Source organism: Suillus paluster (genome assembly GCF_016628075.1).
Source record: "Suillus paluster strain FC165 chromosome Unknown EDB91scaffold_170, whole genome shotgun sequence".
Lineage (NCBI taxonomy): Eukaryota > Fungi > Basidiomycota > Agaricomycetes > Boletales > Suillaceae > Suillus > Suillus paluster.
In genome coordinates, this window is record NW_024537730.1 from 42,589 (window position 1) to 60,534 (window position 17,946).

Below are 17,946 nucleotides of genomic sequence, written 5' to 3' on the forward strand. Positions count from 1 at the left end.
GTCGCTGAGCAGATTGGATTCAAGGAATGCTCGCACTGCATCAACGCCTTCCGAGATGCGGAAAACCAGTACTCGGATGCACGGATGGCGAGAAGGGGTATCACCAATCCTGGCTTGGTCCTCTGTGTGTGAATATGCAGGCACAAATGTGTCAGTCCATGAAGATGCTCCAAACCCACTGTAGAACTCCACAGCATCCAGCGATTGAGAATCTCCAGATGCGTCAGAGAACGAAAGACTTGAAGTGTGGAAAGTGAGAAAGATGGAGTGTGACTGAATAACAATGATATGCTGAGCGAGAGTGATGTCAGTGCGAGCTCATCTAAGGGCTTGAGGAGAGGATTTGTTTTTTGGTCCAAATCAGATGGGCCTATCCATAGCGCCAGGTTCACAGTACCTCTGCGGAGTGAAATGATCTCTGCAGCTATACTCACACATATGTTCCCCTTCAAGCACAAAGATTTTACAGCCTGGTGAGCGAAATTGTGGGGGTGAGGCTGAGAGTAAACCGATGACAGAAAGCGGGTGGCGACATTTTCATTTGGTAGAACAATTGTATGATACAGAAGTTTTTCGATCCTGCCGCAGTAGTAGTACTGAGTAAATGCTCTCCTCAGCCGAACATAAGATGAGGGACTCACCAGTAATGTACCGTCCAAGAAACAAGGAGGAAAGAGCAGGCCATTCGTGTGGAGTCATTACTAGCAATAGAAAAGATCTCCCTTTCTAATTCGAGGGGAAGCATTTAGGAAGCTCTCCTCCTGGCCCTGGGTGGTCAAAAGGCCGACAGTAATTAGACCCTGATCGAAAATTTCATAGCATTCTGTTCTCGATCTAGGTAAATCTTTGATCAGAAAGAATCAACACGTGGCTCTTGTGCGGCTCAAAGCGATTCAGCAAAGGCCCAAGCACGGTTGCTATAGTACTAAGGCATTGCACTCACTCAATCATTATGATGTCGGCATCAACATCCTTCGTGTTCAGCTATCTCCTTGCCACAGTTACTACATCCATCCCCGCCAGTGGCGACTTTACACATCGGAAACAGGAGGACATGGACCTGTTGATGAAGCACGAACTTTTAGTGGGTCCAGATGGCAATATAATGGGTGGTAAACGAGTTCTGTGGGAGGAGGGCATACAAAGCCGTACATCATCTATCCTCGATATCCTTATTCCAAAATCCAGTCTAAAAATTCAAGATTTACATGACATTAGGTACATCAAGAAGAAGGATGATTTTATCTTATACGGTTCATCCATATTGCTAAATCCACGGGGTATCACTCGCCCGCAATGGAGGCTCACTCATCCCTTCTCTGGTCCGCTGAAAAAGACGAAAAGGAACCAGCAGGAATTGCAGACCAATACAGAGGTGGAGGGGGAGGCAGATGAAGACCTTAGTGTAGGCGAAGATATGATGGAGATGGATGGCAGCTGGTCGCAAAAATTGTATCAGACTGGAGAAAAACATCTGATCATGGCTGTAAAGGTGGCGGAAGAGAAGAATTGGGAGCACCTCTTCAGAAGCGTCTACTACGACACACATGACAAGGTCAAAGCCAAGTTGGGCTCACTGCCCTTCCACGTTCTACTGGAACCGCGATACTGGTCTTCAGAGTTCTCTACCATTGCCATTCCAGATCCCACTGATTCCCAGAAACCTGATTTAGTCCTTATGGACTATAGACTGAAGAAGAGCAGTGGGAAGGAGAAGAGTTGGGCAGTTGTTCTGACAGGAGTAGAGATCACCATCTCAGAACTGGCGGAGGGAAAGGGCATGCCAATATTCTTGGGGGTTGCAACCAAAGGCTACCTTATGATGCGCGAACAACCGTGGTGTCATTTCATTCTTCTTTTCAGTATTGCGAACTTGAAGCTTTGTGCACATTACTTGGACTGCTCTGGAATGATCATATCGGCACCTATCTTAATTGGCCGTGATGCTGTACGTTTCGCCGATGTCTTAAACACGATGACACTAGCAAGTCACTCTGCTCTCGGTTTCGATCCCACCATTCACGTTTGCAATACCCTTTGCTCCACTACTGCTCATGATAATTTACCGGAGGGGGTTGATGCCATGCCAATCGGAGCGATAGGTTGGGTTACAGACGATGTAGGTGAGGTGTATTGGATTATGGCTAATCTGTGGAAAAGTTGCGGTCTTTTTTCACGTGGAACCGTTTGTTATCATGTCCAGGACAAGAATAAGTGGGAGTATGCATTGAAGGACTGTTGGGTAGATGCAGACATAATAGAGCAGGAGGTCAACTTTCTCAGGGCGGTTGATGGCGTTCCAAATGTGGTCCAGCTAGTGAAGTATTGGGACATTGAGTACGATGGGCACATTGACAGCACATCAAACATTTGTGACCATGTCCGCGATCACCTCCCAGATTCACCAATATTCACCAACAAGATTCACCGTTGCATGCTTTTGACACCCTGTGGACTCCCACTAACCAACTTCAAGTCTGTACCTGAGCTGGTCAATGTTTTTCTTGACCTTGTTGTTGGTGAGTTCCCCTGGTATTTATCAAAGATTTTGATGCTGGAAGATACCAGTAGCCCACAAAACGATGATGATGGAGTGGAGGGTTCTTCATGGAGATCTCAGTCCCAACAACCTCATCATATACAGGGGAAAAGGCTACTTTATCGACTTTGACCACGCCAAATTCATCCAACTGAACAATAAAGCAAAGGATTCGCGTGGAACAGTAAGTTTGAAATTGATATATTTTGTATTCTTCATTCTTAATATCGATGTTCGAAGGGAACGATACCATACATATCCTGCCACCTTCTCAAGCTGATGGGAGGCATTCCGACTCCTGATTCAATCGACCACAAGGCCTCTGATGACCTCGAGTCACTCTTCTACATTCTCCTCAAATTTATGATTATATACAATGGACCTGGCGGCCTAACGACAAACAGGGAGGTGCCTCCCGAGAATGCCCATAGATGGCATAAAGTCTACGTGACGATGGACAAAGACGGTCTCGGGACTAGCGGAACCCTCAAGAAAGAATTTCTAATGGACAAAGCCCCGGGTTTCGAGCCTGCACCGTATTTCCAAGCTTGCCGTCCCATCCTTGAGGACTGGCGCATGGCAATTGGAGATGCAATAATGAACAGTAAGGATGTCTCTCACAACCAAATTTGTGAGATCATACAACGGGGGCTGGACAACATCGACAATTTTCCGAGTCCTCAGATTTCACTGCCGATGCCATCTACCAGTCCATCAGCTTCTTCGCCTTCTTCTCCAGCCGTGGTCCTGGGTTCGCAGCCTCATCGTTCCAGCCGGATAAACCACCCTGCACATTCATCCATACCATCTACTTCTTCGTCATCATTCGCACCTCCTCACCCACCCTCTGTTTCGAGTGATCGCCCTCATCGCTCTAGCCGGAAGAAGAAGCAGGTTTCCACGTCCTGACTCGCTAATGTATAAGCCCTGTGATGGGTTATACACTTCACACGGATGTCAAGAAAGTTATCATCTCTATTGCGTTCGAATAGTGACATTCTAGGCGGTGTAATTGCATAAACACTAACAGGAACGCCCTTGCAGCTGATCAAGTCCCAGTGACTATCAGTTCAACACGCGTACTTCCAAGTACAATGGAACACTTTGATGATATTCTGCATATGCTAATTGCTAGTATTACCTCCCTGACATTCCATAGCATTCAGTATCGACGAAAGAAGTTCGGTTTGCCTATTGATTGCTGCTTCAATCCTTCCCGCAACTTTCAGCAGTGCCTCAGCTACAGACAGACTCAGACTCGGAGCTTCAAACTCCAATGCACGTGCTAACTTCCGCCATTTCTGTGGCGCTCCCAGGGCTGCTGGTGCTGCCCCCTGCTGTCCATTGAAAAGGTCATGGTCAAAGTAGCACCGAGGCTGTTTGCAGTTGTCAGTGGGTCAGGTTGATTCAATCCTGAGTAGTACGACTTACCGTGACAGCCTGAGTGTGTTCTTCAACTTGAATGAAGTCAGATTCAGAGCACCTTCTCTTCTGCCAAGTCGGAGTAAGCAGTAGCTGACTTGCACACCAAGATTTCCAGGCTTGAATATCCTACAAATGAGTATGATGAGGATGACTACCGTATGTATTTGATCTGACTACATACGAGTTTGAGTTTGGATGCAAAGTCCAATTCATCTTGAAGCTCATCTGCAACATCAGCCTTGGGTGCCTTGTCTAGTAGGTCTGTGGCTTCGGCCTGAGCTTGATAGCGCGGCAATTTATGGTAATTATAACATCCACAAGAATAGGTAGGGGCACCTTGCCCAGTTCCACCTCCCCTGTTGCAGTTCTCGCCGTGACTCGATGGAGTAGTGCTGCCAGCCTGAAAATTTATCAAGAGTGCCTCAGCAGCATCATTAAAGTCTGAAGGGCAGGAATTGAACGACATGTTCGTGGCTTTCTTCTTGGAAAGCACATGTATTTGAATCATACCGGACCTTACATTCTACTACAGACCTTGTGGACAACTTGAATACTCCATGCAGTATGGCTTGTGCCGTGATTTTGCATTTCAAAACTTTCTTCAAACATTCGATGAACTTTGTCTCATTTTGTTTAATGCCGCCATCAGATTTAAATGATACTATTCAGGGTGGCATCACCAGTGCTGAGCTCTGTGACTATCATTTTTCAAATCCTTTTTACATATGTCATTCTCACCATATTGATATTGTATTATCGGCCGAGCACAATTTTGTACTAGATGCGGTGTCACAGACGTGTCACAGGTGCGTCGCTGCGGGCCACAACCAAGTCAACTAGAAGAATCTAGATGAGTGACGACACTGAGTCACTCACTAAAATTTGGAAGGTAAGTATCTTCATTTATCGAGTCTTCTTCAACCTTTTTTACCCTTTGAGAGGTATGTGCCAAGGTCACGGTAGCCTCATCTCGAGCAGGGCTAATACAGGCTCCTTTGACACTTGCAGAACCTAGTGGTGACACAGACAATGCGGCAAAGTCCATAGGAATGCAAGAAGTTGTCAAAGAACATGGACAATAAACGCGACAAGGAGAAGGACCGGTATGATTCCTTTCACTTCGATCTACAGCATTATACATTAATTACTTTCTGCAGCACTATAAAATCTTTCAATACACTACGCTGACCTCGACCAATCTCATCCCCACCCCCACAAACCCTCGTATACGCTATGGTGAAAGGCATTAGTGGTCACACTGTACCACCTGCATAATTTGACAGCTGTATGCCTACTCAGACTTGCACTCTCCTCCACCTCACTCACTCAGGTGCAGTTTGCAGGCATGCGTCTCTGTATGCAGTTGATTTGCCGTGAGTATTATATTTCTACTCTACAGCATCAAAGATGTGCTCTCACCTCGTATTGCAAGCCTTCAGATTACCAGCTTCAAGCTTGTCGAAGCAATTGGCGATGTGTACATATAAGTCCATCACCATAACTGGGCAAAGCCGGTGGAAAACGGTAAGACATTCCGGTGTAATTATTTCCATGTCATCTAATGTTCTGATGCCCATTGAAGTCATAGGACCATGAAAAATTCTAATCCACCCTCTTCGTGGCTCCATCTTCTCAAGATCGGCCAAAATTTCATTGATCAATGGATAGGAAATATCTGGGTGGATCTCAAGTTCTAAGTCAGTGAGTATTGATGACTCGGACATTGGGTATATTGTGCTTGAGAAATTCAATGTCCAAGCTGGTATTACTATACTTATTACTGCTGTTGAATCAATAGAATGGTTCAAGATGACCGAAACTGTATTGGGACAGTTCCCAAGTCATTCCACATGACTAGTAACAGTGAAGCTCCGGAGATGTACTATGGTAAATCTGTGTGTCCACCTCCATTCCTCTTTTTTTTCAAAAACTTTAGATTCCCAGAGAAGCGGGGAACATTACTAAGGCCAGGGTCAACGGGCAACTCTGAATCTTGTTTGATGCGGTCTGTACGGATCTGAACAAAGCAATCAGCTGCTGTTTGCTGGGTACTATATGTACGCGGCCTGTGGTAATGCTGCGACAGTTTTCCTTCACTTTTCTACTATGTCAGACTCAGCTCCATCTTGCGCTGATGAGACCCAGATACTATCATTAAAAAGGTGTATTGCTCTCCTGGAGGAGCAGAACGCTGAGCTTTGCATGCCAACTGCCAGTGAAAAGACAACATACATCAACATTTTTGACCTTGTTATATGCTAAACATCATTGGCAGCAAAAATCACGCTCTTGAAGGCCGTGTGATACGAAGACTGGTGTGTCTCACTGAGCGTGTTGATGACATGGTTGCAGAATTCGATAGACGTGTTGCCCTTGGTGCGTCTGATATATCGGAAGCCGATGCACTTGAATCCTCAGACCCCACGTACATGCACACTTCATATGTGAACAGGAACTGACATTTTTATTGTTAGAGAGAACAGACGGTACCAAACATACAAGAAGCTCCTAAGATGGTGCCCTTCGGTGCGAAAGCTTGTACAATCCTCAGCCGACAGCTTTGAACTGGCCGAATTATATAGCAAGGTGTGAGACCTTACAACAACAGCGCGCTCATTAACTCTTACATTTCATTAGCTTAATCGTGGTGCTGATGCCGCAAGAGCAGATGACACTACGAGCCTCAAGTTTATTATCGCTGTGTGGTTGATGCAGATGGTTCCAACTCCAAACCCTTCCATTCAGTGTCAAGACAAATATGGCCGTGGGTTCTACCATGATGTGACAGGGAGATTACTATGCCCTGTTGATTACAACTGGAATGATGCTACGTGAGTACTCGTTGTATCAAGGGCACAACTTGTTAATTATGTACAGTGTCCGAGAGGCCATTCGCTCTTACCATCCTGACTATTGTGTCACGTCATACTCTTGGCCATCATTTCTATACAAGGATGGACAATACGACGCAATAAATCCTACAAAAGGATTCCTCAAAGGTGAACTCCTTGTGAAGGTACGTACTAATCAGAGGATCCTATGTTTGATGCCCACAGTACTGACAATGGATCACAGGTGGTCAAACATATATTTACGTCTCCTAGTTCAGCGGAAGAAGACCCAGAAATGTTGCAACCTGACACTAGCGCCGAGACACCTTCACAAGTCCATCTCCCTAAACGTCGGAGGACTGCAGGAGAGAGGCGCACACGGTGTGATGTTGCAGGCCTCCTGCAAATGAAATTGGTGCAGCCTAGGGCTCTTGCATATGCGGCTGTTCAGGTAGGATCTAGCTCGCATAATGATCACTCGCTAATGACAGAATGGATTCAGCTACATTTTGCATTGTCCAGTGCCGGCGCATGGCGGATTATTGATGATGACTTTGACCACAACGAATTCTATCACAACATTGTCGATTATTTCGAACTTCCTTCTTCACCGGATGCAGCAAAAGACATAGAAAACCTCTTGTTATGGTGGAACTGGTGAGTATCACAGCTGATCAGACTACCTCACCAACTCGGTGACATTGATGCTTTTCAGCCAAGTATTTGGCTGCAGGAATGTGTCGCATTACCGACCTCAGAAGACCAGCACAATGTCAGTTGCGATGACTGCTCGACATGCCCAATGAGAACCTTCTTTAAGACATTATGTTTCATAGTTGTATTTGTACCGATAAAACAATCATATAAAATTTTGATGCCACCACATTTTTCATGGATGTGTTATTATGTATATGTTCTGAGGGTTTGAAGCTACATTATGCCCATGTAAGATTCACCACGTATTTATGGCAAGCTGGCGAAACTACATTTTATGAACTAGCGCAGTATGAGACTCTTTGCTGTGAAGATCTGCATGATGATTCCTCTATTCATTTTGCAGAATTATCTAATTAGATGTTACATACGGTCCAATGAGATTTGCAATATCTGATCCACCATACAGTCTTTCTGTGTAACATTTTAGCTGATACTTGTATGATGTCTGAACTTAAGGATTTGAAGTCTCATGATATCTGTGTCAACTTCGCACCGTATAATGTGGCAAACTTCCAAAACTATATTTTTTGAACTAGTACAGTACAAGACTATCTACCACAAATATCTACACAATGACTTATCTATTTACTCTGCAGAAGTTTCTAGCTTGATTTTACATGCTGTTGAGTGATGTGCAAAATATGCAACTGGCAGTACAAAGGAAATTGGTGACATATGATCCGATGTTCAGGTGGCGGCCTCAGCTGGGAAATACACAGCTGTATTTGACTGGTGAAGACTTTGTCCAGTCTATGTCACAAACTTCACGAGACTATAGTTTTGAAACTTGTGCAGTACCAGACACTCTTTTACATAACTGAAAAATGAGAAACACTCGGTCTACATATCTTGATAAATATTGATAACGGAAGATTGCACAATTATCACCGGCAAGATTCATACATCTCTTGGAGTAGCAAGTTGTGAGAGATGGCAGAAAGCTGGCTTATGGTGCTTCGGTGCTAAACCAATGTAATACACTGAATATATGAGGGTGTCCGCACTTTTGTTGCTTAATGTGAGTGTCGCCAAGTCTATGCAAACATGCTTCAAATTGGACAACGAGGATACCCATATATGTATATACACGACCATATCTAACCAACTGTCATATTGTGATGGATTACAGTTATTGTCTACATTATATTGTCAATATATGGGTTGATATTGCAATTTGAATTTTTAGTGATGTGATAGCTCAGTGCATCGACAACGATGTCGACAGTCAGCACCAACGGATCAGCAAGAGAGAATCTACTATGAAACTCTTGGAAACTCTCACAGTTATGCTTCTTGCTGAGGCAAAAGACTCCAGGGATCAGCTCATTGCTGTTTCACTTGCATTGGTGGCCTTGGACCGCTGTCGACAGGACAGACGAAATGGTACACCAGTCCCTGTAGGTATAATGCATTAAGTCTGCTTACTACAAGACATGAGTATTGCATTAACTATGCTCATTAGCATGTTCAGTGATGCATCAGATCATGCTAAAGTAGTACACCTAGGCCATAGACCACATGTTCGCATTTTCAACCACCTACTGTGGGAACTTCTCCACAACACCCAAAACATAGCCCATTTTAGGTATTCTCTCAAATATCAACCTTTCCCACACCCTCCCCATCAATCCCTGGCTCACCACTACACCACAATTAGATATAGCCTCTAGTTAAGTAGTAGTATAGGTTATATACACATCATAGAACATAATAAACCGCTTTTTCCCATTGTTTTTGTACCAATACCTGCTACAGAGCCTCTGTGAGTGTGACCTAATAAAAAACATATCAAAAACTGTTTCGCATTTTTTCCCCTCTGGTATTGTGGTACTCTAGAGTGTTTAGAATATGTTTATAAATGTATATGTACCTATCAGATCCCTCACTTCACTCCCTAGAGCGTCCTATACCATGTTCTGTGCTGTACTAGCATAAAATGGAAAATAGCTACGGAAATTTCGAGCTTTAGGTATATAGACTTGGAAATATGATCCCCAACATCCCTTCAATAGTATACACAACACATCAGGAGCATAGGTCAACAAGATCAGTCCCTGTGGTGCTATATACTTACCCTCTCCTGGTGGTTCACCCCCTGGGAAAACTTTTCCTGCAGCTCCAGCCCTTCAGGATGGTAGGGTGCCTGTTCCTATTGATATATATATATATTGTAAATCACATAGCTGCATGAGAATAGCAACAGAATCTGTCTGTAGAATAGAACATCTCCTCCTGGCTGCACTACTGCATATTGTCGCATTTTTGAGGTTTTTCACCACATTATCATTGCACAAACTATCCAAGCTGTTTATATTTAACTTCTAGTACATATATTAAGTCTTTCCATGGCAAGGATCAGACAGGAATATGACAGGGTATTGATATCAAGAATATATCTCCTATTCTCACTGATTAGGAGTCTCAGACATGTATTGGATGATATGTTATGATCGGACTATCACAATACATGCCATACATACTGAGAAACACAGTCCTTAAGTATTGGAAGGATCCATCAAGACATAAGAGCAGGGGAGTCCAGTAGATAAGAAAAAGTGTGTGGGAAACTAAAAAGTCCAAACATCGAAAATAGTGTGTTGCAGTGTACACATTAAGTTAGTAGTAAGACTGTAATGCTGCAACAACACTTTGACACCAAAACACTTCCACATTACTTTCACTCTTAGAATATAGTGTAGTACAGGATAATTGGGTGGTCTACATTCTATTTAGCTCATTTTTAACAAAATCTTCGACATAGATATTAGTATATTCATGTACTAGTAATAAATCTCCAACCAGAGTAAATCTCCAACTTACATTTACTTTGCTTTTCACTCACTTATTTATGAATGGATCTTTCTACAAATTCACAGGTGGTATCATGTGTATAGGACAATCATGTAGCAAGTGGCTAATTACACAGAAGTGTCCTCATGAGACCCTAGATTACTTATCAGTAAATCTCCCTGACATACCCCTGATATCAATACTCTGACGCTCTCATCATTGCAAGCACTGTTTGTACATCAGCACTTGAACTTTGTATGGATTTTGTATGCACACTGCATCAATTAACTGGTAAATTTTGGACTTTGCAAACTCATCCAACACCTTAGTGGAGAATTCACCAGAACTTCTCTTCCGTTTTTTAGCACTCAATGGCTTACACTCGGCATCTGACCCATCTTCATCTCCATCTCCTCCACCAGTATGTTCCTCCCTTTCACGGACTGCTTTGTACTTCTCCCAGGCCTGACCATGCCAGAAATTACGAACCTGTTCAGATGTCACCTGACCCTTCAACAAATTCCCAGAGATCTGATGTACAGGTAAGCTCCATGTACGAGACACTCAACTGCCACTCACATTATTCCAGTAGTGCGCTTGGTTAACTTTAAAACTAGGCCAGCAGCTCTGGCGACGTCACATACTCGACAACTTTAACTTTGTCATCGTCAGTGAGTCCTCGTATGCTCTCTGACTTCACAGGAGTGTTGATTTTTGAGTCTTCGATTGCCTTAGGGACTCAATTTTGCGATTTGCCTGTCCAAACCACCATGGTCTCGACGACCTGCAGGCCCAGACTTGCTACCTGCACCCTTGGTGTGCGTTTTCTTTTTGTTGGTGTCCGAACTCGGGCTTTTTGGCCTGTGCCCGGCAGGGGAGCTTTCGATGGAGGCTTCTCAACACTAGACACGATAGCCTCCGTTGGACTTGGACCTGTGGGTAACATTGTTGCAGGACTGTTCGATGGTAGTGGTGTGGTTTCTCCAGAGACAGCACTGGCGTGAACTTGGGTTCCATAGTGCTGATGTAGGAGTAAGTTTTGCAAATCATGCTGGGGGTTTTGCTGATCTGCGATGCGACTAGGACTCGGAGAAAAATTTGCATAAAGATCTTCGAGATAGCCACCCGGTGTGCTGGTGGTGAGTAGGGATGAAATTGGTGGGAGGGTATAGTTTTGTGAGTGTTGGTGCTGATCTCGATGCTTGCGCAGGAGAACGACGCATCCCAGTTATCGGGTCAACAGCATAGTTGAGTTCAGCGGGTGCAGAGAGCTGATCGGAAAAATTGGGGGTTTGCAAAAGAGAGATGTGGTCCCATGAAGCAAGCTCGAGTGCGAGCTTCTGTTGTCCATCTTCGCTCCAGTAGTCACTCATACTCGATGCTGGTATACTTTTGCTCCTCATCAATTGTACTTTGGCTGCTCGGCATCACGATCACTCTCAGTTCACTCCGACAACTTCGCATATGAAATAAACTGGCAAATAAACTGCCACTCAATAACGCTGTCAGTTTATTTCCCACCACTTATTGTTTGAGCAGCAAATAAACTGGTGAAATAAACTGTTATTGAGTGGGGTTATTATTTGCTCATTTTGTGCAAATGAGCATACAGTGATATGCTGTCATTTTAGTTCGCAAATTTAAAACATCTGCCATAACACAACCAGGCAAAATATTGTCAATCGCTCTTGGCGATATGTTTTATGTACATCTAGTCTTCTGCATAATCAAGTTTTTAAGAAAATCGGTCGAGAAGTTACCACACGATGAAAATTCTGTCATCCTGAATGTTATTGTGCGTTCACCACCATTTGACAACATCCGGTTGGTTAGATAAGATATTCGACGAGCTATTCAATAGACTTGCTTGTTGCATCATGGGAATCGCGTCGATCAAATTGGGCTTTTATCTTACTTCTTTCTGTTGATTAGATCTGATATTGGACTGCTTCAGACACCCTTTGACCAGCATTGCTGTGGCACAAGGTTTGCTTGTAGGTGCACTTGCGGAGCACAAGGATATGATAGCTGGAGGTCATGAACGCATATTCCATTGGTCAAGGAGTGAGATGGAAGGCAGTACATCATTTATCACACAGAACGGTGAAATTTTCACATACTGCAGTCACTTTACCCTCATATAAAACATACAGCCGAGGTTGAAATATCCCTTTTCTACACAGGCCACCTGACGTGGGCCCATCAATGTATCTTTGTGTTAAATACAGGTGGGCCGGTCTCAAGTGTGTATCTGATACAAACAGGGGGCCCATAGTATGTGGTGTAGTAGATAAGTGTAGACTTTTCTATTGACTTTGGTAGGTAGTGTATGAAGTATGTACCTGATACCGACAGGTGGGCCGGTCTCAAGTGTGTATCTGATACAAACAGTAGGGCCCATAGTATGTAGTGTAGATAAGTGTAGACTTTTCTATTGATTTTGGTAGGTAGTGTATGAAGTATGTACCTGATACCAACAGGTGGGCCAATAGTCCAAAGTGTGGAGTTTGCTATTGCATTTGATAGGCAATATACAAGAGCTATATATGTATGATGGAAACAAGTGGGCCGAGTGGGCAGTGGTACTGATATATACAGATGAGCCGAAAGTGTTCATAGACTAGCTTCCATAATATACATGCCAAGACCACCTCGGTCAAAGGACATTCGGTCAAATATGATGGATGAGGGATTACCAGGAATTGATCCATAATATAAATGCCAAGACCACCCCGGTCAAATACATTCGGTCAAATATGATGGATGAGGGATCTACCAGGATCCGATGCATAAGATACATGCTAAGAGCACCTCGGTTAAATATGACTCGGTCAAAAGACACTTGGGTAAATACGACTCGGTCAAATAGGACTTGGTCAAAAGACACTCAGTCAAAAGACACTCGGTCAAGAGACACTCAGGTAAATATGACTCGGTCAAATATGACTCGGTCAAAAGACACTCGGGTAAATACAACTCGGTCAAATATGACTCGGTCAAAAGACACTCGGGTAAATACAACTCAGGTCAAATATGACTCGGTCAAAAGAAACTCAGTCAAGAGACACTCGGGTAAATGCAACTCAGTCAAAAGACACGGGTAAATACGCTAAGAGCACCTCAGGTTAAATATGACACAGTCAAAAGACACTCGGGTAAATACGACTCGGTCAAATATGACTCAGTCAAAAGACACTTGGTCAAGAGACATTCGGGTAAATACGACTCAGTCAAATATGACTCGGTCAAAAGACACTTGGTCAAGAGACACTCGGGTAAATACAACTCGGTCAAATATGACTCGGTCAGAAGACATTGCTGCATGAAGCCATTCAGCGGTTGCGGCACCTGCATGACAGTGCCATTAGGCAGGGTGGCATAGCCGTTCATAGGGATGTGGTAACTACTGAGTGGGACAGATACCGGAATGTGCTGAGACTCAGCCTTGAGACACTGGTGAGCCAGTCTGATTGGACTGGGGAGGTTCCGCAGGAGGTGACATCTGCACGTCTGTCGGTTGATGTGCTGTGCCATTGAGAGTCATGGCAGCGATGCCATTGGGTGGGGCGATCAGCCTGACCAAGTTGCCATCTGGCGTAGGAGTGCCAGAATGGTTGCCATTGGCTCCGTTCGTGGAAGCGGCGGTGCGATGAGGGGAGGACTGCTGAGCTGAAGACGATGGCAAGAAGATATCGGTGAATTGTACGAGTTGGTGAAGTTTCGGTTGCGTGGAATCTCATCGGCATGTGTGATGCGGCGACCGAGATCGGGCGATCGGTCATATGGAGTATAAATCGGTCAATTCTGAAAAGACAAGAAACTGAAGGATACCGTGCCAACTGCAACACATGACCGAGATACACTCTGCCGACTTGCTGTCGGTACTTATATCACAGGAAAGAGAGTGAATATACATGGAATCAACGGCCAAACAATTGCATTTGAAAGTAAATGATACAAGTCCATGATATACCGGGGTAATTCTGCCGACGGACGCATGCTCTATGTACAACTATGTATTGAGCTGAATGATCAGGGGAGAGACTTTGCGGCCGAAGCAGGTGATGTTCCAGCAGAATGGGGTCCAACTACAGCAGGAGCGGATGAAGGATCGGCATGTGCTGACACCGAGGACGCTTGGCCAGATGTGAATGTGTTGCCGTGCATGTCAAGGTGACCGAAAGGGCGAGACTGCCGAAGGGCCTGCAGCAGATGCCGAGGTAGCAACCGAAGGGCCGTACACACCGTTCAAGTACCTGATGCCCATCGCTTGCATCTGTGGGGTGGCCGAGGTAGCACCAAAGTTGCTCATCATCGGTGGTGGGAACAATGGGTTGGCAACGGTCTGTGCCTCCCGAAGCTTCTCCACCAGGCTGGTCAGGCCATTGACGAGGCTGACAGTGGTGCCGAGATTGAACTGCATGGAGGAAAGCTCCGCACGCATCGAGGAGATCCGGGTTTCGCAGTCCTGCTGCACCGCATCGACCCTGGCAAGGGTATTCTGGTCGGCGACTTCCATGGCAGCGACCTTAGCAGCCAGGGAAACCACACATTCGTGGATGGCGCTGATGGTTGGTGGGAGAGATGCTGAAGGGAGGGAAACATCTCCGGCCGCAGGAGCTGCCATCAGAATGACGAAGTCATCGGAGTGGGGCTCCACCCAATGATTGGCGGGGAAGTCATCCGCAGATGCGATGGCCCGAGGCTCATTGACGACAATCTTGTCGTCCGCTGCGGGCTCAGCCGGGGCATCGGCAGCAGGCTCCATGTTCGGCGTCATCATCACCTGTGATGGACACATCTAGAAGCAAAGGTTAGAGGACATTATGATACAAGAAATGATTGCTTACCAGTACCCTTGACAGCTTCCTCTTCAGACTCCAAGATGGGAGTCAGTGGATGTGCCCGTGAGGTTGCTCTGGTTCTCCTGGGAACCTTCTTGGAGGCCGGTGCAGCCCTGGTCCTCAGGTGTGCCATCGGCGCAGGAGTGTCAGAATCGACCGACATCGGTCGGTCACACTTCACCTTCATGAGGCTGCATTTGGCACAGGACCTCATGACCTGCCCTTTCTTGCCGATAATGACAAGGCAAGGCTCGTCAACACACCTCTTGCAAGGTGGATCGTACTATCACACAGTGAGTACTCGGTGACCAAGCAGAGATAAAAACTCACAGTCTTGGCCCCAGCATCGGCCTTGGCTAGTGGGCACCCTCTAATGGGCTCAGCAACTTCCTTGGCCTTCTCCTTTCCTTTGCCCTTCGCCGGCGTGCGACCGATGGTGTCCTCGGCATGCGTCTGAGAATTGTTGAGGGGTGATCGCTGGTGGGCAAAGGTAAATCTCACCTTCTTGATGCCTTTGGTCACGCCCTGTCCATGAGTCAGCGACGGTGTCGATATTGAATTCACCGAAGTGCTTACCTTGGACTTTGGCGGACCGGCCAGCTTTGCAACCACAATGGTGCCTCCTGGCTGACCGTCCTCATCCTCGGTGTTCGGAGACCAAGGCTTTTGACAAGGGCCTTGAGACCTTGTGCTTCTTCCGGCCCGTCTCAGCGCTTGGGCTGTCCTCTTGGGATCTCCGAGTCCCACGGGCAGGCTGTTTGCCCTTGCTGGTCATCGTGCCAGGCACAAGAAGATTGTGCTGGTGCCTGGTGGTAGGGAGCGATTCGATCGGAGGGACTGACATTGGTGCAGGGGCTGGAGCTGGGGCTGGAGCTGGAGCTGGAGCTGGAGCTGGAGCTGGAGCTGGGGCGACTTGAGGTGCAGGTTCGGGTGTGCCTCCTGCCACTGTCAAGACGTTGAGCTGTGAAGACAGACAGAATGACCGCCAACTCACCATATCCAACGGTCTTCGGGAAGAAAGGGTGGGACTCCATCCAAGTATCGTTATCCCGCACCCGAGCCCACTGTGGGGCGATGCCTTGGTTCATGGTCGCTCTGACCTCGGCCACAGCAGACAGCAGCAATGGCGAGATGACCGAGGCAGTTCTTCCATGTTGCTGAAGGGCAGTGGACTGTGAAGGGTCGGTGAGCAAATTAGAACATCGGGAATCAGAAACTTACCACTAGCTGGGCGATCGCATGAGCTTGGTCAACGACCACGCTGCCATCTGCTTGATGGATTTTAATCCGGCGGAGTGCACGGCGCAAAGACATGTCGGCGACCGCCAAAGCCTGGTTCGATTCGATTGTTAAAGACATTGTAGAGATGTAATAGTAAAAATGTAGAAGATAGGATGAGTGTTGACTCTGTTATATCGGGAACGACAGTGTGTGGATGTGGATTTGACTTCACAAAAATGAAGTCCACAAATTGCACTCGTGTTGTCGGCAAAATGTGATGCCGCCAGGGACCTGCCAAAATGGGTCCACACTTCGAATCACACCAAATGCACTTCTAATCACACCTGAACAATACCAACTGGCAGCACAAAATTTTCGAAGTCCATTACCAGCACCATGGATTCCCACGAGCATCCAATTGACAAAGCTCAGCGGTTACAAGACGAGCGCATCAAAGCCGACCGGAATTTCTTTGTCACGTGGGATCAGTGGGTGCCACCGAAGTTGTGGCCAACTCCATCCCCTCAAAAAGACGTGATTCCTGTCGGTCTCAACAAATTTCGCATTCGACCTAAACGACCAACTACATCCCGCACCATTCAACCAAAGAAACATCCGTCCTCAGTCATGCAAACACGACCAGATCATGCAGACGCACTTTCCAAGAAATATTTTGGCCATGAAAGTAAGTCCCCTATTCAATTGACCTTTGCTAATTGTTGACCACACTTCAGTATTTGACATGGGCTGGAGCACTGAAGCCGATGACCCGCTGACCGTGGGGACGCCGACTGGAACATCATCGGCCAGTGAACACTTTGGAAGTCAAAGTAAGTCGCGTATCGCTGTATGATCGCCCATTGTTGATCCATTGGCCAGCATTCGACATGTGTTGGGACACTGAGGTTGATCCGGCGCCGATCGTGAGCGAGAATGCAGCGAGACCTGCTGCTGCAGGTCAGTACAATCTTTGTTGGGACGATGAACTGGACCCATCAAAGGTCGACTCGCCACCGATAGTGGAGCCGGCGACTATCGAGACTCCGACCATGGATATCGCCATACCATTGGCGGCTGGTCAATATGATATGTGTTGGGAGGACCGGCCGTCTGCATCAGCAGTGGGTTATGAAGGCGAGTATAGGTCATGTACATTGCCATTCAAGACTGACTATTTCTCAGCCAATTTTGACATGTGCTGGGGGAGATTCACCATCGGCAGAGGTGATGACCTTCGCACCGGTGGGACCACCGCACCGGCGATGAACTCAGTCAACTCAGGTCGGTCGGAAATCCTTTTGTGAGTTGCCAATACTGACAGTATGGTGCAGCTGCTAACACACAGCAGTTGTCTGAGAGTCACTCCGCTGGCACTCAGGCTTTCTACAACATGGGCTTTGGCCGTGGCTCGCCAGATACATCTGTAGTACCGAGAGACGGCTTTGCCGAGCAACATGTTCGAAACCACCGAGGATTTGCTGCGCCAAGCAACTCTGAGGCTGGAAAGCATCGACGCTTTATCGAGTACGTTCATATTTCAGCTCATCCTCACTGCCATCACATGACTCTCACCCGACAG

General features: G+C 46.2%; 7 protein-coding genes across 7 annotated transcripts; 4 read left to right on the forward strand and 3 right to left on the reverse strand.

The window, feature by feature from the left end:
* Nucleotides 1-143: 143 nt before the first annotated feature.
* EDB91DRAFT_1021105 (uncharacterized protein) lies at nt 144-581 on the reverse strand (the record flags this gene model as incomplete). The annotated part of the gene is made up of 1 exon (XM_041312561.1): nt 144-581. A coding segment is annotated over one exon (438 nt), but the record flags the coding sequence as incomplete, so codon positions are not given.
* Nucleotides 582-955: 374 nt separating this feature from the next.
* On the forward strand, nt 956-3,448 carry EDB91DRAFT_1273798 (uncharacterized protein; the record flags this gene model as incomplete). The annotated part of the gene is made up of 3 exons (XM_041324618.1): nt 956-2,519; nt 2,572-2,723; nt 2,780-3,448. 3 exons carry the CDS (start codon nt 956-958, stop codon nt 3,446-3,448), a joined length of 2,385 nt encoding a protein of 794 aa, XP_041169645.1.
* A 215-nt stretch (nt 3,449-3,663) lies between these two features.
* On the reverse strand, nt 3,664-5,688 carry EDB91DRAFT_1088154 (uncharacterized protein; the record flags this gene model as incomplete). The annotated part of the gene is made up of 9 exons (XM_041316365.1): nt 3,664-3,915; nt 3,971-4,090; nt 4,146-4,243; nt 4,301-4,364; nt 4,499-4,563; nt 4,841-4,975; nt 5,185-5,231; nt 5,291-5,317; nt 5,384-5,688. 9 exons carry the CDS (start codon nt 5,686-5,688, stop codon nt 3,664-3,666), a joined length of 1,113 nt encoding a protein of 370 aa, XP_041169646.1.
* Nucleotides 5,689-6,219: 531 nt separating this feature from the next.
* EDB91DRAFT_1063930 (uncharacterized protein) lies at nt 6,220-7,601 on the forward strand (the record flags this gene model as incomplete). The annotated part of the gene is made up of 7 exons (XM_041314641.1): nt 6,220-6,389; nt 6,439-6,550; nt 6,602-6,795; nt 6,842-6,980; nt 7,040-7,183; nt 7,298-7,452; nt 7,511-7,601. 7 exons carry the CDS (start codon nt 6,220-6,222, stop codon nt 7,599-7,601), a joined length of 1,005 nt encoding a protein of 334 aa, XP_041169647.1.
* Nucleotides 7,602-10,799: 3,198 nt separating this feature from the next.
* On the forward strand, nt 10,800-11,621 carry EDB91DRAFT_1088156 (uncharacterized protein; the record flags this gene model as incomplete). The annotated part of the gene is given in 7 exon segments (XM_041316366.1): nt 10,800-10,844; nt 10,920-10,973; nt 11,038-11,120; nt 11,177-11,237; nt 11,257-11,334; nt 11,386-11,441; nt 11,513-11,621. The coding sequence occupies 7 exon segments, from the start codon at nt 10,800-10,802 to the stop codon at nt 11,619-11,621; spliced, it is 486 nt and encodes a 161-aa protein (XP_041169648.1).
* Nucleotides 11,622-13,741: 2,120 nt separating this feature from the next.
* On the reverse strand, nt 13,742-16,505 carry EDB91DRAFT_1256094 (uncharacterized protein; the record flags this gene model as incomplete). Its single annotated transcript, XM_041324104.1, has 9 exons — nt 13,742-13,971; nt 14,548-15,103; nt 15,136-15,429; nt 15,477-15,599; nt 15,648-15,671; nt 15,723-15,773; nt 15,832-16,091; nt 16,141-16,318; nt 16,368-16,505. 9 exons carry the CDS (start codon nt 16,503-16,505, stop codon nt 13,742-13,744), a joined length of 1,854 nt encoding a protein of 617 aa, XP_041169649.1.
* A 258-nt stretch (nt 16,506-16,763) lies between these two features.
* EDB91DRAFT_1256095 (uncharacterized protein) lies at nt 16,764-17,891 on the forward strand (the record flags this gene model as incomplete). Its single annotated transcript, XM_041324105.1, has 4 exons — nt 16,764-17,052; nt 17,102-17,197; nt 17,247-17,648; nt 17,699-17,891. Coding segments are annotated over 4 exons (980 nt in total), but the record flags the coding sequence as incomplete, so codon positions are not given.
* Between the last annotated feature and the right edge of the window lie 55 nt (nt 17,892-17,946).